Genomic DNA, 25,963 nt, shown 5'->3' on the forward strand with positions numbered 1-25,963 from the left:
ATTCAACTGCTAGATCATTATGTTGTACATATGAAACTAATATAATATTATATATCAATTATATCTCAATCAAAAAAGAAGATATAGGGGCTGGCCCCGTGGCTGAGTGGTTGGGTTCGCACGCTCAGCTGCAGGCTGCCCAGTGTTTCGTTGGTTCGAATCCTGGGCACAGACATGGCACTGCTCATCAAGCCATGCTGAGGCGGCGTCCCACATGCCACAACTAGAAGGCCCTACAACGAAGAATATACAACTATGTACTGGGGGGCTTTGGGGAGAAAAAGGAAAAAAAATAAAATCTTTAAAAAAATTTTTTTAAAAAAAGAGGATATAAAAATCATAAATATATACTCACCCAACATTGGAGCAGCAATATATTTTAAACAAATACTAACAGATCTGAAGAGAGAAATAAACAGCAGTACAGTAATAGAAAGGGACTTCAATACTCCACTTTCAGCAATGAATGGGTCATCTACATCTAAAATCACGAGGGAACGTTGAACTTGAGCCATACTTTAGACTAAATGGACCTAAGAGAAATATAAGACATCCCATCCAACAGCAGCAGAATACACATTTTCCTCAAGCATGCACAGAATATTTTGCAGGATAGATCATATGATAGGCCACAAAAATGAGTCTTAACCAATTTTAGAAGATTGAAATCATACAAAGTATCTTTTTTGATCATAATGGTATGAAACTAGAAATGAACAACAAGAGGAATCCTGGAAAATCCACAAGTAGTTGGAAACTAAACAACGTACTTCTGAATAACCAATGGCTCAAAGGGAAATCACAAGGAAGATAAAAATATTTCCAAAACAATTGAAAATGGAAACACAACACACAAAAAGCTATGGGATACAGCAAAAGCAGTTCTAAGAGGAAAGTTTCTAGACATAAATTCTGATATGAAGAAAAAAGAAAGATCTCAAAAAACCTAACTTCACACCTCCAAAACTAGAAAAAGATAAACCAACTGAGACCAAAGTTAGCAGAAGGAAGGAGAAAACAAAGATCAGAATAGAAAAAAATGAAACAGAGAAGAGAAAAACAATAGAAAAGATCAATGAAACTAAAACTTGATTTTTTAAAAAAGATAAGCAAAATTGACAAACCTTTAGCTAGACTAAGAAAAAAGAGAGAAGACTCAAATAAATAAAATCAGAAGTGAAAGACAAGATATTACAACTGATATGACATAAATATGTAGGATTGTAAGAGACTACTATGAACAATTATATACCAACAAATTTGTTAACCTAGAAGAAATGGGTAAATTCCTAGAAACATACAATATACCAAGACTGACTCAGGAAGAAATAGAAAATATGGACAGACCAATAACGGGTAAGGATACTGAATCAATATAGTGTGAGTACCTAACAAGCTATTGACTGCTGAGCCATCCATTTCAAGAGCCATCTATCTAGAACAAACATATTGCCAGCTGTATGATGCAGCCACTTGCAAAACAAACAGATATCAACTAGACACCCCACATCCATAGAGTTCCCTTTTCAGAAAACTCTGGGAAACTTAGATAACTGACCATTTGGGTGACCCTGCCTCCAGTCTCCCTCACCCTGTTTCCCAGTGACTGAGTGACTGTGAAAAACCACATACACCAGACACTTGGACTCTAAGAAAGGCAGGACCCTAGGTCCTAACTATTTCTGTTTACATGCAGCTTAGCTGTGTGGCTCCCAGGCATGCCATGTAACATCCAAGATCTGTGAGTAATAAGTCTTGTTCCTCAAAATTTCCTGATGTTTCTTGAGAAGTTTATCCTGTGACCGTAAGAAGAACCACAAGGGTCAGTCTAGCTGCAAAATTAGCCCTGGTGGTGGAAATGTCTGGGGGGCTCAGTACAAGTAATACAAGTCCAGGTGAGTAATTCAGGCATTCCCAGCTGGTAGCATCCTTATCAATAGGCTGGGATCAACATAAAAATAAGTATTCAAAAACCTCCCAACAAAGAAAAACCCATGGACAGATGATTTCACTGGTGAATTATACTAAACATTTAAAGAAGAATTAATGCCAATTCTTCTCAAATTCTTACAAATATTTGAAGAGGAGGGAACACTCTTAGACTCATTTTATGTTTGAGATCATTACCCTGATACAAAAACCATATAGGAACACTACAAAAAGAAAACCACATACCAATAAAGCTGATGAATATAGACAGAAAAATTCTCAACAAAATAGCAAACCAAATTCAACAGCATTTAAAAGGATCATGCACCATGATCAAGTAGGATTTATCCTTAGGATGCAAAGATGGTTCAATATATGTAAATCACTAAATATCATAAACCACACTAATAGAATGAAAGATAAAAATTATATGACCATCTCAATAGATGAAGAAAAAGCAGTTGACAAAGTTCAACATCCTTTCATGACAAAAACTCTTAACAAATTGGTTATAAATGGAACATACCTCAACACAATAAAGGCAGTATGTGGCAATTCCACACAGCTAACCTCATACTCAATGGTGAAAGGTTGAAAGATTTTCCTCTAAATCAAGAATGAGACAAGGGTCCCCACTCTCACCACTCTTAACATATTACTACAAATCCTAGCTAGAACAATCAGGCAAAGCAGAGAAATAAAAGACATGTAAATTTGAAAGAAGGAAGTAAACTTTTTAAAATCTGCAGATGATATAATCTTACAAACAGAAAATCCTAAAGACTCGTTAAGAAGATTTTAAATATAATCAACAAATTCAGTAAAGTTGCAATAGATAAAATCCACATGCAGGAATCAGTTGAATATCTAGATACTGACAATGACAATAAAACATCTGAAAAAGAAATAAAGAAAACAGTCTCATTCACAGTAGCATCAAAAACAATGTAATACTTAGGAATAAATTTAAGCAAGGTAGGGAAATATCTGTGCCCCCAAATCTATAAGACATTGATGAAAGTAATTGAGGAAGACACAAACAAATGGAAAGATAGCCCATGTTCAAGGATCAGATGAATGAATGTTGTCAAAATGTCCCTACTATCCAAACCTACCTATAGATTCAATGCAATCCTTATCACAATTCCAATGACATTTTTCACAGAAATAGAAAAATATCCTAAAATTTGTATGGAACCACAAAAGACCCGAAATAGCCAAAGAAATCTTGAGAAGGAAGAACAAAGGTTGAGGTACCACACTTGCTGGTTTCAAACAATGTTATAAGCATATGGTAATCAAAACAGTATGGTACTGACATAAAACAGACTCATAGAGCAATGCAACAGAATCAAGAGCCAGAAATAAATCTGTGTATATATGGTCAACTAGTATTTGACAAGGGGTCCAGAAATACTCAGTGGGGGAAAGGATGGTCTCTTTAGTAAATAGTGCTGAGAAAAGTGAATATTCACCTGCATAAAAATGAATTTGGACCTCCATCTTATATCACTCACAAAAATTCACTCAAAATGAATTAAAGACTTAAATCTAAGAGCTGAAATGGTAAAACTCCCAGAAGAAAACATAGAGAAAATGCTCCTTGACGTTGGTCTTGGCAACTATTTTTTAGATATAACACCAAAAGCACAAGCAACAGAGGCAAAAATATATAAGTGGGACTTCATCAAACTAAAAAGCTCCTTCACATGAAAAGGAAGCAATCAACAGAATGAAAAGACAGCACATAGAATGGGAGAAAATATTTGCAAAAAATATATTTAATAAGGGGTTAATATCCATAATACAGAAAGAGCACATACAAGTCATCAAAACAACAACAAAACAATCTTATTAAACATGGGCAGAGGAACTGAATAGACATTTTTCCAAAGAAGGCATTCAAATGACCAATCGGTACATGAAAAGATGCTCAACATTATTAATCATTAGGGAAATGCAAATGAAAACCACAACAAGATACCACCTGGCACATGTTAGAGTAGCTATCATCAAAAAGGCAAGAGATAAGCGTTGGTGAGGATGTGGGGAAGAGGGAATGCTTGTGCACTATTGGTCGGAATGTAAATTGGTATGTCCTCTATCAAAACCACTGTGGAGCTCCCTCAAAGAAATTAAAAATAGAGCAACCATATTATGCATCACTCCAACTTCTGTGTACGTAACCAAAAGAAGTAAAAACAGTATATTGTAGATATATCTGCACTGTGATGTTTATTACAGCATTATTCACAATAGCCAGGATATAGAAACAACCTAAGTGTCCAGCAATGGATGATTGGATAAAGAAGATGTGATATATATATATACTGAATGTATATTCAATATGAGCTATGAAAATGAGCTATGAGCTCATTTTGAGCTGTGAAAATGAGCTGGAGACATACAGAAAGTGATTCAAAGATCTTGAAGGACAGGTGGAAAGAACAATTTAATCTTTTCTGAGACAAATTTTGTCCCTGGAAATAAAATCTCATGATCATCGCTTGAGAGGTCAGGTGGTTGAAGGTTGAAACCTCATGATCTCCAAACAGAAGGTTGCAGACCCAAGATAAAGAATTACCTAAATAGCAATTAATCTTGAGCTTCCAGAACTGGATCATCAGACATTTGATGTTTATGGGGGAGTATTTTTCAGTGAGCATTGTTTCCTTATGTCTCTGCAGAGAGTACTGCTTCCTCTGGGACAGGAGGATCCATTGCCTCTCTCCTCAGAACTTCCCCTTGGCTGCCAAGATCCTTCTGCTCCTCCATTCCCCATCCACCTTTCTCAGTGATCTAAAAGGAGAGTTCCTGGCAAGAGGATGTTATCAATCCCTCAGTTCCCCAAGAAGCTTGGGTGCAGCTGTCTGAGCCTGAGTCCTCACCTATGGGTCCTTGTCCTCCTTTTTGTCCTTGGTTTTTCCGTGGATATCCCCTTCCAGAAAATGGCAGTGAGGTACCTCCTAAGTTCACTCAACCAGACTTGCACCTAGTCATCAAAATCCTAAACTAAGAAAGCATCCTATCACTAGGTATCTCCTTGTTCAAAAATATTATTGTAAGCTATTTATTTTCTTTCAATTAAAAATTTTTAGGTGAGTTGCTTTCCTCTTGCTCACTTTGCATCTTGTTAGTATTTTAATATTTCAGCATAGCTTTATTAAATAAACATCATATAAGTTATTCTCATTCTATTCTACCGTCTGGATAATATAAGTGGTAAATTTTAATTAGATAAGCCTAGGGCTGGCCCCGTGGCCTAGTGATTAAGTTTGTGAGCTCTGCTTCAGCAGCCCAGCGTTTCACCTGTTCCAATCCTGGGCACAGACCTAGCACTGCTCATCAAGCTATGCTGAGGCAGCATCCCATGTAGCAGAGCTAGAGGGACCTACAACTAGAATATACAGCTATGACCTGGGGGGTGCTTTGGGGAGAAGAAGAAGAAAGAAAGAAAGAAAAAGATTGGTAATAGATGTTAACTCAGGGCCAATCTAAGAAAAAAAAATTAGTCGAGCTTGTCCACTCTTCCCTAAGTTAGAACACTTCAGCCACCAGACTAATCTAAAATATCAAAACATGCTTTCCTCTTATATTTTCTGTCCCATCATGGTAAACGGAAAAAGAAGGTATTTCTGGGCCTTCACAAATGACAACTGATTTATAGACTGGCTGGTCATGGGGACTGGTCGGAGTTTGTGGAGAGCAGGAGACTGGACACAGGTCCTCAGTTGTCCACACCACCACTCTGCAGTGCTTCCATTCCCTCTCTGGGCTCACTACCCACTCCCCTATCACTGGTCATTTCCTGGGCCAAAATTCTCTTCCTGGGCCCAGTATCTGCTTCTGGGTAACCCACACACATAGACAAAGGTCAGTGGATGGGGACTGACCCGTGGTACTCAGAAGGCCTCTGAGACTTGAGAGTGAGTGGCATTCAAGGTGGGGCCAAGATGGGGGTGACAATGGTGCATGTGCCCTGAATTCACCTGTCTAGGGTGAGCTCCAGCCTCTCTTGTTCTAAACAGAAAACTGATGTAAGTTGTAGATGAGGAAAGTGAGCTTCTCCTGGGTCCTGGTGGTGCTGCAGCGGACCAAATGTCCACTGGCTTTGGCTTCCACTTGAAGTCACACGACCCTGTAGGCTTTCCTGAGAATCCTCTGAAGGACTCAATACTGACTGACTGTGGCCTAGGTCCCTGAAGCCTGGGACTGAGTACAGAGGAGTCTCTGGTGCCACTCTGCCCACATTACTACCTCCACTCAGAGACTCAGTCTCTGACACTGCCATCTTTGGCCTTCCGTTTCTCCATTGCCCTCCTTTGGAGCCCACCCAGTCTTTTATTTTCTGTCTTTTTCATTCTTCTCTCTTCTCCTCATCTACCTATCCTTCATTTCATTTTACCCACAGTTAGTGAAAGCCCACCCACCAGAGGTCACTCAGGCCCTTGTAGAGAGATCAGAATGAGAAACTCCATGTATGCAATTAGAGAACCTACCACAGTCTGGGGATCACTCAGCCTCTCAAGCCGAGTTCGGCTTCCCCAGAATGAAGCATTAGACATCTGTAGACAGGCACAGATGGAAGCATATCTGGAAGGGAGCCCTCTCATTCCCAGGACACAGCAGCCTGGCTGATGACATATCAATAGTCACAGCGTCACTAACCTTCCATGCCCACCAGTAGAAAACAACATGAGCAGGATTCGACACCAGTGTCTGGAGAGCAAATAGGCAGAGCAGCACTTAGAAGGTTGTGTCTCCATCTCTCTTTTTCCTGGAGCTGTTCCATCTCCAGGACCTTTGCAACCTCAGCTACATTTGGTTCCTGGTTGATTGTGAGCTGTGTAGAGACCACAGCTCCACTTTTTTTTTAAGGAGTCCACTTACAGGGGTTCAATTGTTCTGAAGCCAGGCTCCCCATCCAATCTCTAGTTCTCCCAGCCTATGTCACTGAAGTCTACAGGTGTGTAGGGGAGAAGGGGTAGAATAGGGAGTGAGTCACAGGATTAGGATGGTGGGACTCATGGGTAGGAGGTCCCAGAGAATGGTATGGGATAACAGGAAAGCTTTGAAGGGACACTTGCCGCTTACAATTTCATCCATAGCAATGATGTTCTCCTGATATTGAGCAAATAAAAGCAGTCAGAACTAAATTGGATACGGTGGCTGATATAAGGTAGCAGACATCATCTGTAAAGTCTATATCAAAACTTTTTGTTCATTGGATCAGCCCAAGTGTCCTCCCTAGTTGTCTATAAATCTGTAAATTTGAATTTAGGATTAATCATTTACACATGAAACACCATTTTCAGTGATTTTTAAATTTTTTGTGGATCCATATAATATACTGTTTAATGTATTGTTTCCATTGTTAAAAAGTACAGACTAGAAATACGGCAGCTCGATACATCCTCATGAAGAATACATCCATCTGTAGCTTGCTCTCTACAAACATGAATCTTACCACCCAAGAAAGCAGTTCAGACCTCTGACTTTTCTAATTGTCAGACAATCAAAGATGAAATTCTTCTCTACTGGACATGCCCAAACCCTGCCATTCTCTATTGCTTTAGGGTATAGATATTCTCCTCCAACCTGACAGGAGGTTTATAAGGAAGATTCCTCTACAACCATGCAATGCTAAACACCAGAATGTGTCAACATGGAGAGAGACTCAAGAGATTTCATAAAGACCACGATTCTGCACAACATGAAATGGAAAGTGTATTTTTGTTTATATGTGTGTGTGAGTGTGCATGTGCATGAGTGTCTAAGTATGAGGGATTGTGTGCATAAGTATGGGAGTGTATGTATGTGTTTAAAAAGAGGTTAAGTTCATTTCAACTCCTATCTCAGAAAGTAGCTCCTCCATTAAAAAGTATGGTCTGTTTTTTCTTCCCGTGGTCTTCACTCAGCTGGGCCTCTTTAGAGAAGGTCAGTAGGGATTCTGGGTCAGCATATATCGGGAGAGAAGCCACTGCCGGGGGGTGGGGAGTTCATAATCAACGTGCAACAATAACAAAAGAGGGAACTTGACCGTTGGGCATAGAGAGATAAGTGGTCATTAAGTAGTTAAGTGGCCATTACTACGAAGGCCACTTCTCAGAGATACATGAGTGGGGAGAAGTCTCTGAAGGACACAGAGAAGAATCAGTTGGTCACAGGTTCCCAGGGAGAAAAGGATTTCAGTTTCAGGAACTCCCTTCATAGATCCTCAGAAGGGAGGAGCTGAAGGTTATCATAAAACCCAGAGGCAACCTCTAGAAGGAGCTGCTGCTGAAGTCACTGTGAAGAGACTGTCCCAGGGAGAGGCCTCAGGATCTTCCGGAACCCAGTTGCATCTTCACTTAGTTCTGAGGCAATGTCCCACAGGTCCTGGTTATGCCCAGGTGCTGAGGCTGGGTGAGCCCTGCCTGACCATCGCTGGGCATGTGTTGGTGCCCTAAGGGGTGCCTAAGTAATCAGCCCATGCCCAGGATGAAATGTTAAATATTATGCCATGTGAAGATGGTGACACCGATTGAAGTCAAGTATATACAGGTCAGAGGAAACCAGGCACAAATTTCCAAGAGTACTCTCTTACTTCATCTTACCACATCAGCACAGTGAGAATGCCCTGCTACCCTCCCAAATACTCCCAATAGAGCTGGAACACAATTTTGGTTAGGTCAGTATTCAGTGCTTATACTGTCATGAGTATGTAAACATCATTCTCTGAAGAGCTGAGTGGTGTATATGATGATTACTATTCCTTTGTTTACAAAATTTTGTATTCTTTGGAAGTATTAAATGTCCACTTATTCCTATTTGCTTAATTCTCTAGATGAATCTAGATACTTATCATTGGCTCAACTCTAAACCCTGCCTGAACTGTGAAAATCAACTACCAATACAATCGAATACATGACACATTCTATCAATTTTAATCTTCTTGAAGAAAACTGTCCCAGCCTTCTCTTTACTCCAAAATGTTCTAGTTGGTCTTGAGACTTTGAGAAGAGCTCACCTCTTAAGATCTGCCTTCAACATCATCTGAGGTTTTCCTTTTGACTCTTGTTCGATCTTCTACATCAACATAAGGTCTTCCTTTTTCTGGTTTTACTCTTTTGTTTAGCAGAGCACAGGTTTTTTTCCTGAAAAAAATGTGCATGGGAAGTCAACTTCCAGATAGTTTGCTCATCCTTTAGTTGAAAGTTGGCTGGAAATAGGTTTCTAGATTGTAAATAATTTCTCTTTGAATGTTTAAGGCCTTTAATGAATTATGGTTTGCTGTGTTGCTTATGAAAAGTTGCATCCCCTCCTGAATCTTGATCATTTCTATGGAGCCAATTTTTTCTTTTGAAATCCTAAAATATCTTCTCTCTCAACTTAGTCTTAAAAAATTTCACTATGACATGCCTAATTCCTCTTTCTGAGCCCCTGCAATCTGGAAACTCATGTCCTTTAATTAAATGATATTTCCTTGAACTTTTTTTGTGAGAATGATTTCTTCTTTTCTGTTTCTTTTTATCTCAGTATCTGGAATTTTTATCATTCACATATTGGAACTTTTGGATGGTCTTCTACATTTCTTACCTTTTCTATTTTACTTTACTTCATATGTTCATATAATTTGTCAAAGTTATATTCTATCCTCATGCTGAGTGTTCTTTTGTCCAAGTCTGGTGTCAGATTTAATTTGCAGAAGTTCTTTTTTTTTTTTTTTTTTAAATTTTCTAGACTGCATTTCTTAGAGCAGTTTCAGGTTTAAATAAGAACCAATCCAAAAGTCTAGGGAGTTTCCAAATACTCCTTCTCTGTCTGTCCACAGCTTCCTCTTTTATTAATATCTTGCTTTGATGTGATCCATTTGTTAAAATTGATGTGCCAATATTGATAACTTATTATTAACTAAAGCCTATAGTTTACATTAGGTTTCACTCTTTGTTATATGGCTTATAGATTTTTCCAAACGCATAGTGTCATGTATCCACCAATATGACATTATACAGAATAGTTTCATTGTCCTAAAAATCCTCTGTGCTCCACCTATTTACCCCTCTGTCCCTTCCTCTCCAACCCCTGAAAGCCATTCGTCTCTTTACTTTCTCCATAGTTTTGACTTATCCTGAATATCATATAGTTGGAATTATACAGTATGTAGACTTTAAAGATTGGCTTCTTTCACTTGGCAATATGCATTTATTCCTTCATGTCCTTTCATGGCTTGAATGCTCTATTAAGAACCCAGCAGTCACCCTCTGCAGGTCATTTTAGGAGCAACAGCTGATAAGAGTATGTGACTCTTTTCAAAATGAGGGAAAGGAGTGCTGGAGAAGTGGAGCAAACCTGGGGAGTGGCTGGGCCAGGGATGAAGCCTGGTGGAACTTTGTTGACCTCTCACTTCCATATGGTCCCTCACTTCAGCTGGTCCATCCCGTGATGGGTCCTACAGAGGTTGTGTAGATACCAGTTAGGCCAAGATAATACTCTGGATTTCTTCAGGGCATGCTGCATAGTGTGGCTTCTCATTGTGCTAGAAATCAAGGAATTGCTCAAAGATTGATGGACACATGTCAAGAGGACAAAAAACCCAATCATGGGTAGATAATTGGAGCATCAAAACAGATAATAATAGAAATGGATTATAACTCATCTACTACAATTGAATACATAGTTCCAACTTGATATAAATAAACAAATAAATAATGAATAAATAAAAAAACTGTATGATCCATGGATATTTACATATTTCAAAGGATATACACAGAAAATGCTTCCCAGTTACAAAGGTGAGAAGAATATATGTACAGTGGAACAGACTACCAGTCACTGTCTTAATTAAGTAATCAAAGTGAGCATCATCTATAATATGACAGACTGAAATTGTTTGTCACCTAATAGGAAGCAGACAGAAGATGAATTATCATTCTGTGGTATTTCTGCCAAAGATACATAACCTGAATCTAATCATGAGGGAATATAGACAAATTGAATTTCAGGAACTTTATTCAAACATCTGGTCTACATCATTCAAAAGAGGCAAGGTCAGGGAATTCAAGGAAAGAATGAGAAATTGTTCCAGACTAAAGTCAACAAAATGGATATGAAAATGTGTTGTAACATGTGACCTGCATTGGTGTCTGAACTGGACACAAACATGCCATTGGGATTTATTGGTGAAATACAAAACCAAAGTCAAGGTTAGATGGTTGTCATGCATTAGTATTAATTTCCTGATTTTGATAGTTGTATTATAGTTATGTAGAAGAATCATCTTGCATTTAGGAAATACATGCTAATGTTATGGAGCAAGAGCTTACTACCCACTGTGAATAAAGAGCCAATTGTTACAGCATCTAACTTTGGGAAAAGAAAAGTAGCTTTATCTGTGAGATCAATCTACAAGGAGACAGGAGGCATATGCTCTCAGATCTGTTTCCTTGGTGCAGTGCTAGAGGCAAAACCTATGGGATGAAGAGCTGAGCTGTCTGAAGTGTTGAGATAGATGATTAGAGGTAAGAAGAAGTGAAGAATTGATGATCTGCGGAAGTATAGTCAAACTTCATGGCTCTTCACAGGAGGCTTGTTCAAAAAGTAGTGGTGTTAGCATGATCTGAGTTCAAATTTTTCAGCCCTATGACACCAAAAAGGTCACTTACCAGGAATTTATGTAGGCCAGATTGATGCGTTTGTGGTCTCAACTGGCCTAAACCAGACAAGGGGTTTCAGTTAGTGAAAAACCACTCAATTACTCTGTTGATAAGATGGGGTCAGTTGAACTGGTCCTAGAGAGCCCACAGTTACAAATTCTCCATTTTTTGTTGTTCATTCCTCAACCTTGAGGGAAATGGGGTGATTACTGCCCTAGCTTCTTCCTGCTGATAAGAGGTGTAGGTTGTTCCATCTCATTGAACCACTCTTTTAGTAAGATGGTGATGCAACAGGGATCCCAAAGTTAGGCCTATATTGTATAAGAAGTAACCAGGTATTTAATAAGATGAATTTCAAGAGAAACAAAAAGAAAAATAAGATTAATGGTTGGAGCAAATTATAAACCAGTTTCTGAGCCCAGGGGACAGCCAGTGAAGATTTTCAGAAGTCAGAGTTGAAGAATCTCCTGCAGTTTGAAATGTCTCTGATGATGTAATTGAGTATTCAGGCATCTTTTTGAGTGGCTTACACAGCAACAGATATGAATCTTTCATAAGTTTATATCAAGTTGACCAGCTTCAGTTTAGAGGGCTTCAGGAAAAAGGGTGGTTTCAGTTCACAGTGATTCCAAATGAAAATCATGGGAAAAATTGAAAATGTTAATTTAGACATTTTTAGCCAGATATTTCAGGAGACTAGAATAATTCCAGATCCAGTCCATTTTACAGATAGAAAACAAAAACCTTGAAGACAATTAACGGAACTAGAATCTAATATCCATGAATATTTACTATAGCTTTTACTGAACCATAATTTTTCTCTCTAAAATCACCCTCATTTTTACCAAAGATAGCCAAATTAAAACTCACTGGTTTGCAAAATAAGTCTAGGTTCAATAAACTTGGCCCAGTTATTTACAGAATTTACATATTTACATAAGTAAATAGCAATTGATCACATCGGCTCTTTTAAACCTGCCTTGCTGGATCTTTTCATAAGGAATCTCAGGTTCAACTTTAAAGGCCTCTCAAAACACCAGGCCAGGGGAAGGACTTGCCTTCAGATTCCATCACAATATCTGTAGATTTGGGTGAATTTCTCTCTTCTCTTGAGTTTCCACAAAATATCCTGAGGTTTTTGTACCTGCCAGGGAAGTGACCTTCTTTACTCACCTGGTAAGGTTGCTGGGAAACCTGTAAGCAAGGTACCAGGCCAATATTTCCAAGTGGCTTTATTCCATTCTGTCAATCTTTATTCCTCAAAGCTCTCTGGTTATATCTGAGTCTATGCAAGTTTCTCTCAAATCAGACATTGCAGTCAAAGTCTTGATATTACAACCAATGTTTCCAATTGTGTCCTACTGTAAGGAGACCAGATTCTTTTTGAACTTATGCAAATAACTATATTGCCATGAAAGTAAGAATACTCACTCATCAAGAGTTTCCAAATTGTGGAGGAATCAGGTAAGGAGAAAAAAATAAATGTTTCAATTCTGCTTACAAAGGTATAATTTTACCTGATGGTTGTACATCATGGTTAGCTTAAGAGAAAAGAGAAAACAATTTCCTTATATATGGAAAAACAAAACATTAAAAATCATCAATATTTCAAATGAGCAGCCATAAAAACTATAATCATCCTTATCAGTTCTTTCAGCCCCATGTAATCAATTCTTGATCTTAATCTTCTGTTAGCAGTTATGAGGCCATCAGTTTCTCTGCTACAGTTGTGTAATTTATTACCCAGCTCTGTGTTATAATATGAAAGTTTATCAGAAACCTGCATTGTAGAGCAAGTGTCAGAGTCCTTTTCATGAATCTCTCTGAAGTTGAAAACATCTGCAAAATCTTCAGAGTAAAACAACAACAGTCTGCAAGTGACAAAAGACTCAAAAATGGCAATTGACAAAGAAACTTAGCTATTTCTGTGATATACAACACTTAAAAATAACAGCTAGAATTATGGCTGACAACCAGAACAGATCAGAATTTTAGGAATGTTATATAACTTTTTAAAACACATATTAATGACATTCACCCATACAATATAACCTAAGAAGGTTTGTCATCAATTATTTGATAATGACTTCCATGTAATTTAACATACCAAATAAGCCTAATTAGCTCACTATCTCCCCCTTTAAAGAGAGAATGAATTATTCAAGAGGTACAAGGGCACCATTGGCAATTCTCAAAGTTTGAATTTTGGGGAAGTTTGTCAAAAATATCAAAAGGTTTTAAAACACTTGATCAGATAGGAAACAATTCTTAGTTTTCCATTTAACGAAAGTTACAATAGAAGATGTTAAAGGCAAACACACAAAGTCAAATAGTTAAAAAAAAAAAACCCTTAAGTTCTCTTAATAGAGAGATTTCAGCCTTTTGGAACATAGGAGATTATTTGTACAAAACAGAATTTTTGTCTTTTAGGTAGACTTACCCAAAAATAAAGAAAAATCTTTTATAATCTCCTTCTCGAGAGTAGACTAAAAGTTCAAGAAAACTTTCTTTTTCACATTCAGAATTTATCCCATATTTTCTTTCTTCCCTCATAGTGCTTTAGGACAAATTTATCTTTTTTAACAAAACAAACAATAATATCATAATATGATATCAGAGACATAATAGCTGAAAAAAGCTAGATACTAAATAAAAATATTCATTTTACTTGAAATATATTACTCTGTGACTAGGGAGGGCTTCATGCTGATACCCTCCTGCCATCCATCTGGGCAGTGATCAGAAATATCTTCAATGTGAAAGGTTACTGACCTTGGAAATGGAAACCAGGATTCTAACTCAAGATCTTTTACTAATGTGTTGGAGACATTTGACCTCAGTGAGTCACCAATTCCTCATTTGTAAAAATAAAGTAGGGATTAATCTAGTGGATCTCTGAAATGACTTATACCTCAAAAATATCTACAGCTCTTTCATCTATGGAAAGAGAAAGGGCCAGGCAAGAGCCTTTCCTGAAGAAAGGGAAGGACAGAGACACAATCTCTTCAGTAATAAAATTATTGCTCTAAAGAGAGCCATGGAGCTTATTTCATCCCATAAGTTAGTGCATTTCTTTCAGAGTTCAAGGCCTTGAGCCACTCACCAAATTACTACTTCTCTGTCCTGGATAACAGATTCACTGATACCTGGGTTCACTCAAGTCCAAAGGTTACAAAACCAAACAACCTTAACTATCGTATTAATAAACAGGTGCTGCAATTATTAACTCAATATTTACTTTGAAGTTACTGATTATGGTAAATCCTGAACTATTGAATTATAGTACAGTCACATGTCACTTACTGACTGGAATATGTTCTGAGAAATGTTTTGTGAGGTGATTTCGTTATTGTGCAAATATCATGGAGTGTACTGAAGGGGAACAAAATTTGCCACCCCAAAATGTCTCTCATTAACATGAAGATTATTTTAGGCTGATTTTTTTTAAAGATTGGCACCTGAGCTAAAATCTATTGCCAATCTTGTTTTTTTTCTTCTTCTTCTCCCCAAAGCCCCCCAGAACTAGAATATACAACTATATTCTATTATATTCTAGTTGTAGGTCCTTCTGATTGTGCTATGTGGGACACTGCCTTAGCATGGCCTGACAAGTGGTGCCGTGTTCGTGCCCAGGATCTGAACTGGCGAAACCCTGGGCCCCTGAAGCAGAGCACATGAACTTAGACCACTAGGCCATGGAGCTGGCCCCTAGGCTGATTATTTTTAAGAAATAAAAGACTCAGAAAGTTTTTCTTGTTACCTCCCCCTCAATTGCCTAAAAAAATTCAGATTAAAAAAACCTGTCTCAGGAAGCAAGCTATCACCTTAGCATAACATGAACTAAGTGGCAGATAGGGAGGAACTTAGAAAAGCCTGTTTGTTGTGCTACCCTCTGTTATTCTGTTTCTGTGTTGCTAAACAAAGACTTGTTTTCCAAATGTTTGCTCCTTTTCACCTATCTGTGAATTGCCTTCCTTCCCTTTGAAATCCCTAACTCTCCCCAGCTCCAACATCTTTTTTCATGTTTAGCTGAGAGTGGTATTTAAGTTGAGGGCTTTGGCCATTTTGGCAAGTACTTGGTTTCTTCCATCTATGCATGTTATTAAACTTTTCTTTGTTTTTCTCATTTTAATCTGTCTCATGTCAGTTTAAGTCTTAGACCAGGCAAGAGAACCTGGAAGCACAGAGGAAAATGTCTCCCTCATCTACAGTACTTACACAAACCTACATATCTAGGCTATATGTGCAGGCCTCCTACACATCTAGGCTATATGTACTAATATATGGGACTACCATCATATCCATTTCTTCATTGGTCCAAATGTCTTTATGCATTTTAGTATAGTAGTTTTTGACGAAGCATTAAAGATTATCCCCCCCCCCTTTTTTTAATAAAAGCCACAGAATATACTGCAATACAATACAAAGTCATAAATTCCCAACAGGTCATCAATCTGAGAATCTAGAATGTTGAGCAATTTTTGGATCAAATAATTTAGTTCAGTATTTCTTAATCCTGGCTGCATATTGAAATCATCTCTGGTGTATTCTTAACATAATTACCAATACCTGGGCCCCATTCATAACCAATTAAGCCAGAATCTCCATGGTGGAGCATTGGAAAAAAAGGAGGACATGGTCAAAGATTATTCTGTTTTTACCTTTATCAATAGGCCAAAGTCCACTGAGAAGAGATTGGAGCTGATCTAGCTGACATCGATTTGTAGGCAAAAGAGTCACAAGTCGAATTAACATGGGGTATTATAAAAACTTTGGATTTCAGGATCACAATTGTCTGAGTAGGAAGAGAGAATGGATCTGGTTGTGGTTCTGGGGCTCTGTCTCTCCTGTTTGCTTCTCCTTTTACTCTGGAAAGAGAGCTCCAGGAAAGGGAAGCTCCCACCTGGCCCCACTCCTCTCCCTATTATTGGAAATATCCTACAGTTAGATGTTAAGAACATCAGCAAATCCTTAAGTAATGTAAGTATGTTTTATGTTCCTCAAGTGGCTTGCAAAGGGTAAGTAAATTAAAGCCAATTTTTTTTTCATTTTTTTATTGAGTTATTGATAGGTTACAATCTTGTGAAATTTCAATTGTACATTAATGTTTGTCAGTCATGTTGTAGGTGCACCACTTCACCCTTTGTGCCCACCCCCCACCCCACCTTTCCCCTGGTATCCAATAAACTGTTCTTGGTCCATAGTTTTAAATTCCTCATATGAGTGGAGTCATACACAGATTATCTTTCTCTCGCTGGCTTATTTCACTTAACATAATTCTCTCAAGGTCCATCCATGTTATTGCAAATGGAATGATTTTGTTCTGTTTTGCAGCTGAGTGGTATTCCATTGTATATATGTACCACATCTTCTTTATCCATTCGTCTGTTGATGGGCACTTAGGTTGCTTCCACGTCTTGGCTATTGTAAACAGTGCTGCAATAAACATTGGGGTGCACAGGACTTTTGGGATTGCTGACTTCAGGCTCTTTGGATAAATACCCAGTAGTGGGATGGCTGGATCGTATGGTAGTTCTATTTTTAGTTTTTTGAGGAATCTCCATACTGTTTTCCATAGTGGCTGCACCAGTTTGCATTCCCACCAGCAGTGTATGAGGGTTCCTTTTTCTCCGCAACCTCTCCAACATTGGTTGCTATTAGTTTTAGATATTTTTGTCATTCTAACGGGTGTAAGGTGATATCTTAGTGTAGTTTTGATTTTTGATTTGCATTTCCCTGATGATCAGCGATGATGAGCATCTTTTCATGTGCCTATTGGTCATCAGTATATCTTCTTTGGAGAAATGTCTGTTCATGTCTCCAGCCCATTTTTTGATTGGGTTGTTTGATGTTTTGTGGTTGAGTTGTGAGAGTTCTTTATATATTAAGGATATTAAGCCTTTGTCAGATATATGACTTGCAAATATTTTTTTCCCAGTTAGTGGGTTGTTTTTTTGTTTCAATCCTGTTTTCACTTGCCTTGAAGAAGCTCTTTAATCTGATGAAGTCCCATTTGTTTATTCTTTCTATTGTTTCCCTTCTCTGAGAAGGCATGGTGTCCGAAAAGATCCTTTTAATACTGATGTCAAAGAGTGTACTGCCTACGTTTTCTTCCAGAAGCCTTATGGTTTCAGGTCTCACCTTTAGGTCTTTGATCCATTTTGAGTTTATTTTGGTGAATGGTGAAAAAGAATGGTCAATTTTCATTCTTTTACATGTGGCTTTCCAGTTTTCCCAGCACCATTTGTTGAAAAGACTTTCTTTTCTCCATTGTATGCCCTCAGCTCCTTTGTCAAAGATAAGCTGTCCATAGATGTGTGGTTTTATTTCTGGGCTTTCAATTCTGTTCCATTGATCTGTGCACCTGTTTTTGTACCAGTACCATGCTGTTTTGATTACTGTAGCTTTGTAGTATGTTTTGAAGTCAGGGATTGTGATGCCTCCAGCTCTGTTCTTTTTTCTCAGGATTGCTTTAGCAATTCAGGGTCTTTTGTTGCCCCATATGAATTTTAGGATTCTTTGTTCTAATTCTGTAAAGAATGTCATTGGGATTCTGATTGGGATGGCATTGAATCTGTAGATTGCTTTAGGTAGAATAGACATTTTAACTATGTTTATTCTTCCAATCCATGTACATGGAATGTCTTTCCATCTCCTTATGTCGTCATCCAATTCTCTCAGAAAGGCCTTGTAATTTTCATTATATAAGTCCTTCACTTCCTTAGTTAAATTTACCCCAAGGTATTTTATTCTTTTTGTTGCGATTGTGAATGGTATTGTATTCTTGAGTTCTTTTTCTGTTGGTTCATTACTGGAGTATAGAAATGCTACTGATTTATGCAAATTGATTTTATACCCTGCAACTTTGCTGTAGTTGTTGATTACTTCTAACAGTTTTCCAATGGATTCTTTGGGGTTTTCTATATATAAGATCATGTCGTCTGCAAACAGTGAGAGTTTCACTTCTTCCTTCCCTATTTGGATTCCTTTTATTCCTTTTTCTTGCCTGATTGCTCTGGCCAGGACCTCCAGTACTATTTTAAATAAGAGTGGTGATAGAGGGCATCCTTGTCTTGTTCCTGTTTTCAGGGGGATGGGGTTCAGTTTTTGCCCATTGAGTATGATGTTGGCTATGGGTTTGTCGTATATGGCCTTTATTATGTTGAGGTAGTTTCCTTCTATGCCCATTTTGTTCAGAGTTTTTATCATAAATGGCTGTTGGATCTTGTCAAATGCCTTCTCTGCATCTATTGAGATGATCATGTGGTTTTTATTCCTCAGTTTGTTGATGTGGTGTATCACGTTGATTGATTTGCAGATGTTGAACCATCCCTGTGTCCCTGGTATGAATCCCACCTGATCCTGATGTATGATTCTTTTGATGAATTGCTGAATTCTGGTTGCCAAAATTTTGTTGAGAATTTTTGCATCTATGTTCATCAGTGATATTGGCCTGTAGTTCTCTTTTTTCGTGGTGTCCTTGTCAGGTTTTGGTATCAGCATGATGTTGGCCTCATAGAATGTGTTAGGAAGTGTTCCATCTTCCCTAATTTTTTGGAATAGCTTGAAAAGGATAGGTATTAAATCCTCTCTGAAAGTTTGGTAGAATTCCCCAGGAAAGCCATCTGGTCCTGGGGTTTTATTCTTTGGGATGCTTTTGATTGCTGTTTCAATCTCTTTCCTTGTGATTGGTCTGTTCAAATTGTCTGCCTCTTCTTGAGTGAGCTTTGGGAGATTGTAGGAGTCCAGGAATTTATCCATTTCCTCTAGGTTATCCATTCTGTTGGCATATAGTTTTTTGTAGTATTCTCTTATAATCTGTTGCATTTCTGCAGAGTCTGTTGTTATTTCCCCTCGTTCATTTCTGATTTTGTTTATTTGAGCTTTCTCCCTTTTTTTCTTTGTAAGTCTGGCTAGTGGTTTGTCAATTTTATTTATCTTCTCAAAAAACCAGCTCTTTGTCTCATTGATCCTTTCTACTGCCTTTTTCGTTTCAATAGTATTTATTTCTGCTCTGATTTTTATTATTTCTCTCCTTCTGCTGACTTTGGGCTTCATTTGTTCTTTTTTCTCTAGTTCAGTTAGGTGTGCTTTAAGGTTGCTTATTTGGGATTTTTCTTGTTTGTTAAGATGTGCCTGCATTGCGATGAATTTTCCTCTTAATACAGCTTTTGCTGTATCCCATATGAGTTGGTATGGCATGCTATCATTTTCATTTGTTTCCAGGTATTTTTTTATTTCTTCTTTAATTTCTTCAATGATCCATTGCTTGTTCAGTAGTGTGTTGTTTAGTCTCCACATCTTTGTGCCTTTCTCAGCTTTTTTCTTGTAATTAATTTCTAGCCTTATAGCACTATGATCTGAGAAGATGCTTATTATTTCAATTTTTTTAAATTTGTAGAGGCTTGCCTTGTTTCCCAACATATGGTCTATCCTAGAGAATGTTCCATGTGCACTTGAGAAGAATGTGTATTCAGCTCCTTCAGGGTGGAGTGATCTATATATGTCTATTAAGTCCAATTGTTTTAGTTTTTCATTCAGCTCCACTATTTCCTTGTTGATTTTCTGTCTGGATGATCTGTCCATTGATGTGAGTGGGGTGTTGAGGTCCCCTACTATTATTGTGTTGTTTTTAACATCTTCCTTTAGGTCTGTTAATAGTTGCTTTATGAATCTTGGTGCTCCTATGTTGGGTGCATAGATATTTATAAGCGTTATTTCTTCTTGATGAAGTGTCCCTTTGATCATTATATATTGTCCCTCTGTGTCTCTCTTTACCTGTCTTATTTTGAAATCCACTTGGTCTGATATGAGAATTGCAACACCTGCCTTTTTTTACTTGCTATTTGCTTGAAGTATTGTCCTCCACCCCTTCACCCTGAGTCTGTGTTTGTCCTTGGGGCTGAGGTGTGTTTCCTGGAGGCAACAAATTGTTGGATCTTGTTCTTTAATCCATTTTGCCACTCTGTGTCTTTTTATTGGAGAGTTCAATCCGTTCACATTGAGAGTGATTATTGATGCATGTGGACTTAATGCTGTCAATCTGTCGCTCATTATCTTGTTTTCCTGTGTTTCTTTTCCTGTGTGCTTTAGACTACCCATTTAATACTGCAATTTCTTATGCTGGGTTTCTTAGATTTTTCCTTATCTATGATTTGTGACTCTGTTCTGTACTTTATTTTAGTGTCTACCTTGAAGTTTGCATTTAGAATCTCATGTATAATATAGTGTATTCTCTGGTGGTCTCTTACTTACTCGACCAATACTGATTTAGACCCTTTGGTGTTCCCCTCCTAAATAATTATTTTCATTTTTTATTCCAACTCGTCTTATTAATTTGTAGTTAGAGTGCTAAGATCGTCCTTGTTTTGGTAGTTTCCTTATTTTTACCCTAAAGCTATAGTTGACTATTTGCTATCCTGTTCTGGTTCTATCCATCAGTCTCCCTAGTCTGTGGCTTGTGTCCCCTTTCTCCCTTTTTTCTTTTTTCAAGTATGAGAGCCTTCTTGAGGATTTCTTGTAATGGAGGGCTTTTAGTTACAAATTCCCTTAACTTTTGTTTGTGTGGAAAAGATTTAATTTCTCCCTCATATCTGAAGGAAATTCTTGCTGGATAGAGTATTCTTGGCTGAAGGTTTTTATCCTTTAAAGCTTTGAATATATCACTCCATTCTCTCCTAGCTTGTAGGGTTTCTGTAGAGAAATCCGTTCACAGTCTGATAGGGGCTCCTTTATAGGTTATTCTCTTTTTTTTTCTTACTTCCCTGAGTATTCTTTCCTTATCATTCCTATTTGCCAACTTTACTATTATGTGCCGTGCGGTGGGTCTTTTTACATTGACAAATCTAGGAGATCTAAAACCCTCCTCTACACACATTTCTCCATTGATCCCTAAATTTGGGAAATTCTCTTCAATAATTTCATTAAGCACACTTTCTGCTCCATTTTCCTTTTCCATATTCTCAGGAATTCCTGTGATCCTTATGTTCTTACTCCTCATTGAATCCATTATCTCTCGGAGATTTTCCTCATTTTTTTAAATTCTTAGTTCTCTTTCTTCCTCTGTCTGGCGCCATTCAGCCTGTCTGTCCTCGATTATGCTGATTTGCTCCTCTAGGTTGTCTACATGGGCATTCAGGGAATCCATATTCTGTTTTATCTGGTCCATTGTGTTTTTCATCTCAAGTAATTCTGTTTGATTCTTCTTTATGATTTCAATCTCTTTTGTGAAGTAACTCCAGAACTCGGCTTGTTTCTCTATCTTTCTCTCTACCTCATTGAGTTTTTTTATTATAGCTGCTCTGAATTCATTATCACTTAGTTTACCTAATTCCAAGTCCTCAGGACTTAATTCTGTGTTTTTATTGTTTTCCTTCTGGTCTGGGGCTCTTATAAATTGCTGGATGGTAGAGGAGCGGTTTTTCTCATGGTGGTAGAATTCAGTTGCAGTTACAGCCTGTCGCCACTAGATGGGGGTCGAGAGCGGCGTGTTAGCTCTCCGCCTTTGGGGCAAGATGGCTGTGCCCACTGGCTTTGTTGGGGGGGAGGGGCTGTTACTCACACGCGCCAGTCTGGGTTCAGATCAGTTCTGTTCTCTGGTCTCCCAAGGCCCTTGATTTATAGGGTCCCCGCGGACGGAAGCTTTCCCCCCGTCAGCGGGTCTCCACTGAATCAGCGGCAGGAGTCCTGGATGATCCCCCGGTCGCGCGGCCCCTCCCCCGCTCCTTCCCGACCTGCGCCGCAGCGATCGCAGACTCTAGGGGAGGGAGCGATGTTCTCTCCTACCGTTCCAGCACCTCCGAGGCCGTCTGCAAGGTTATGATCTCCGCCTTCTTGGTATTGTAGGTCTCTAACGAGCTGGCATTATGTTTATTCTCTGAAATTCAGTTCTTCCAATCTTTTGTTGTATTTTGGAGGGGAGAGAATCCCGGGTCAGCTCACCCCACCATTTTTGCCAATTAAAGCCAATTTTAAAAAGAAAATACATTCTTGGGGGCATGCAATTAAACTAGGTCACTGTAAAGCAAATTACTTCCTATAAATTTTATTTCTTTTGCCTTTTATGGTCTATTACTATCATAAATAGTGGAGTGAAATAATGTGTTTTGTGAATAGAGAAACATTTAGGTTTTTGTATGGTAGAATCAAAATAATAAAGTGGCAAAAGCCAGGAGTGTTGTTTCTCTTCTTTCCTTTGTAGCCATTTTCTGTTTCCAGCTGAAGGTAAGTGGTAAGGGAAGTGTTTTGTAGTTAAGATATTTCATTTCTCAAATCATCTACTACATAAGCTGTGTGCCTTGCTCAGATAGCCATGATAATTAAACTTCTCTGAAGAAGCAAATTGCACTTGATGTCAAGGAAATGGCTATGGGTTCAGCACCAGCATGGGTGAATGAAAGAAAGAAGTAATTAGTCAAGGCCTAATTGGTGATAACAGCATTGATTTGCATTCTGCACAAAGCTGCTGTCTGTACCCTGTGAATACTTCAGGGTGGAAGAAGTAGTTCCTCCATGAGATAGTGCCTGTCCTTGCACTGCCTATGAGATGCTCACTCTCTTTCTGTGTTAGTAATACCAGTGGATTACAAACAGGGCTGGGCATTAAAATAATATGAATAATTTTTCAAAATACAGATTTCTAGTATTCATCATTGGACTACTGAATCAGAATTCCCATGGGAAGAGCTCTACTGGTGATCCTGAAATAGTCAGCTGGTTATTGGTCCAAAGGTGGGCATTGAGGATTGGATCAGAGGTCAAATAAAAAAAGGTTCAATTTTGGATCTTCTCTATAGTAACTGTGGGACGTTGTAAATGAATTGAAAATCTCTGACCTCAGTTTTGTTATTCGTAAGTGGAGCAAATAAACCTGCTGAAGGTGCTGATATGAGGATTAATTGTAATCTGTGTACCAATTAGGCCATTGCCCGGCACACCACAGGCCATTCATAAATGGCAGCTATAAAAATTACCTCAAATCCATGTATTAAATTCAGAAATGGTTTAGGCTGTGTGGGGCAGAAAAAAAACCCATAAAAATAGAATGATAATATCATTCTGAATCAGGCACAATTTAGTATCAAGCAGTGACTTCTTTTGATATTATTTGTGTCTCCTTTCCCAGCTTTCAAAAGTCTATGGCCCTGTGTTTACTCTGTATTTTGGCATGAAGCCCACTGTGGTGCTGCATGGATATGAAGCAGTGAAGGAAGCCCTGATTGATCTGGGAGAGGAGTTTTCCGGGAGAGGCCGTTTCCCAGTGACTGAAAGAGTTAATAAAGGACATGGTAGGTGTGCACGTGCGCATGTTCAGCATTGATAATGGGGGTGGGGAGGATGGAAAACAGGAATTTTTAGAGCTCCTTAGCAAATCTTGGACTAGCTGTAAGGCTGTCAAGTGTCAGCTTCCTCCCATTTGCCTAGGATCTCCTTCTGACTTTCTGTTTCTCCTCCTGGTAGGAATCATTTCCAGCAATGGAAAGAGGTGGAAAGAGATCCGGCGCTTCTCCCTCATGACTCTGCGAAATTTCGGGATGGGGAAGAGGAGTATTGAGGACCGAGTTCAAGAGGAAGCCCGTTGCCTTGTGGAGGAGTTGAGAAAAACCAATGGTAGGTGATTCTGTGCTCTGTAACTCTGACCTTAAGAAGCTGTTCTCCTTTCTAATCATGTCCTTGGAAACATTTCCTGGGTGACCAAATCTTTCGTTATGCATAGTGGCTACCAGCCCTCATGTGCAAGAAGAAGAGTTTTTGTGTATCTGTTGTTGCATATAGTGTTCTTTATTGGATTTTAGTAACAAATTCATGGTACAGTAATTATTTACCTACCACTGCCAGGTGTAATTACCTGTAGAGTGCTTGTCACAATGACTCTGATTTTTGGCTTGTGCAAATTACTGTTTTTAATTCTTTCTTCCATATGAAATGAAAGGAAAGCCTGAGACTCAGATTCTACCTGTGAATCACATACACACTAAGAAATCCCCAAGACTTCCAAAATTACTCTTTACCAATCTAGCTAAAATAAAAGTTGTTTTAACAGTTAGAGTCCTGGAACATTTAAAGGAGTCTGGCATAGAAGCCACTAACTAAACATATTTCCTTGTATTCCATGTCCTACCATTTCTCCCCAAAGCTTTAAAAAAATTTGTAGTAAAAAACCTCATTGCATGAAATCTACCCTCTTAACAAATTATTAAGTGCTCATTATCGTTAACTATAATCACCCTGTGGACAACAGGTCTCTAGAACTTTTCATCTTACGTGACTGATACTCTACTCATTGAACTGTGACTCTCCGTTTCCTCTTCCCTCAGGCTCTGGCAGTCAGCATTCTACTTTCTGTTTCTACGAGGCTGACTACTTTAGACCTTTCATATAAGTGAAATTATGCAGTATTTGTCCTTCTGTGATTGACTTATTTCACTTAGCAAAATGTCCTCAAGGTTCATCCATGTTATAGCATATGTCAAGACTTCTTTGATTTTTATGGCTGAATGATATTCCAGAGTATGTATTTACTAAATTTGCTTTATCCATTCATCACTGATGGACATTTAGGTTGTTTCTACTTCTTGGCTATTGTGAATTATGTTACAATATTGGAACATGGAAGTGCAAATATCTCTTTGGGATCCTGATTTCAGTTATTTTGGATAAATACCCAGAAGAGGGATTGCTGGGTCATATGGTAATTTGACTTTTAATTTTTTGAGGAAACTCCATACTGTTTTCCATAAACTGAACCACTTTACATTCTACCAACTGTGTCCAAGGGTTCAATTTCTCCACACTCTCTCCAACTCTTTTCTTTTCTTTTTTTTTTTTTGATAATAGCCATCTTAACAGCTGTGAGGTGATATCTCATTGCTTTGATTTACATTTCCTAATAATTAGTGATGTTGAGCATCTTTTCATATACCTGTTGACCATTTGTATGTCTTCTATTTTTTAAATGAACACAAGTTAAATACATTATTTAACTCATTAATGAGGAAATCAGTCAGGTGTTACAACCAGTTCAAAAGAGAAGAGTCAAAAAGTGCAATCTTATTTAAGGTGAAGGAATATTGATGTGAATGTGCAAATGAAGACAAAACTATCTTGAAAAGTCAGTTGAACCTCTACTGGACAGAACAGAATTTGTATATCTATAGACAGGAATTATTTTGCACTGCTATCAGTTGTTGATAATTTACAAAGTTGAAAAGATAGCTCCCATAGCATCAGTCAGCTAAAGCAAAAGGGGGAGTTATAGATGATGCATAGCTTTCCTATGAAGCACACATTTTCCCTACACTGTGTCTGTAACTATACCTACATATACAGGATAAAAAAAAATCAACCTTTTTGAAAGGATGTGGTCTACACTCAATATTTCCCCCCCCAGCTTTATTGAG

At 38.2% G+C, this 25,963-nt stretch overlaps 1 protein-coding gene across 3 annotated transcripts in view; it reads left to right on the forward strand.

Moving 5' to 3' along the window:
* The window catches only part of LOC139039718 (cytochrome P450 2C19-like), a 78,049-nt gene that overhangs the window by 19,933 nt on the left and 32,153 nt on the right, over nt 1-25,963 (forward strand). For 2 of the 3 annotated variants that reach the window (XM_070486760.1, XM_070486767.1), the window contains exons 1-3: nt 16,346-16,544; nt 23,689-23,851; nt 24,024-24,173. In XM_070486760.1, the coding sequence (XP_070342861.1) occupies nt 16,377-16,544; nt 23,689-23,851; nt 24,024-24,173 (481 nt within the window). In that variant the 5' untranslated portion in view covers nt 16,346-16,376. Of the gene's footprint in view, nt 1-16,345; nt 16,545-23,688; nt 23,852-24,023; nt 24,174-25,963 lie in introns of those variants that run through there. The other variant, XM_070486761.1, reaches the window with a different exon arrangement.

This window comes from Equus asinus, chromosome 2, assembly GCF_041296235.1.
Source record: "Equus asinus isolate D_3611 breed Donkey chromosome 2, EquAss-T2T_v2, whole genome shotgun sequence".
NCBI lineage: Eukaryota > Metazoa > Chordata > Mammalia > Perissodactyla > Equidae > Equus > Equus asinus.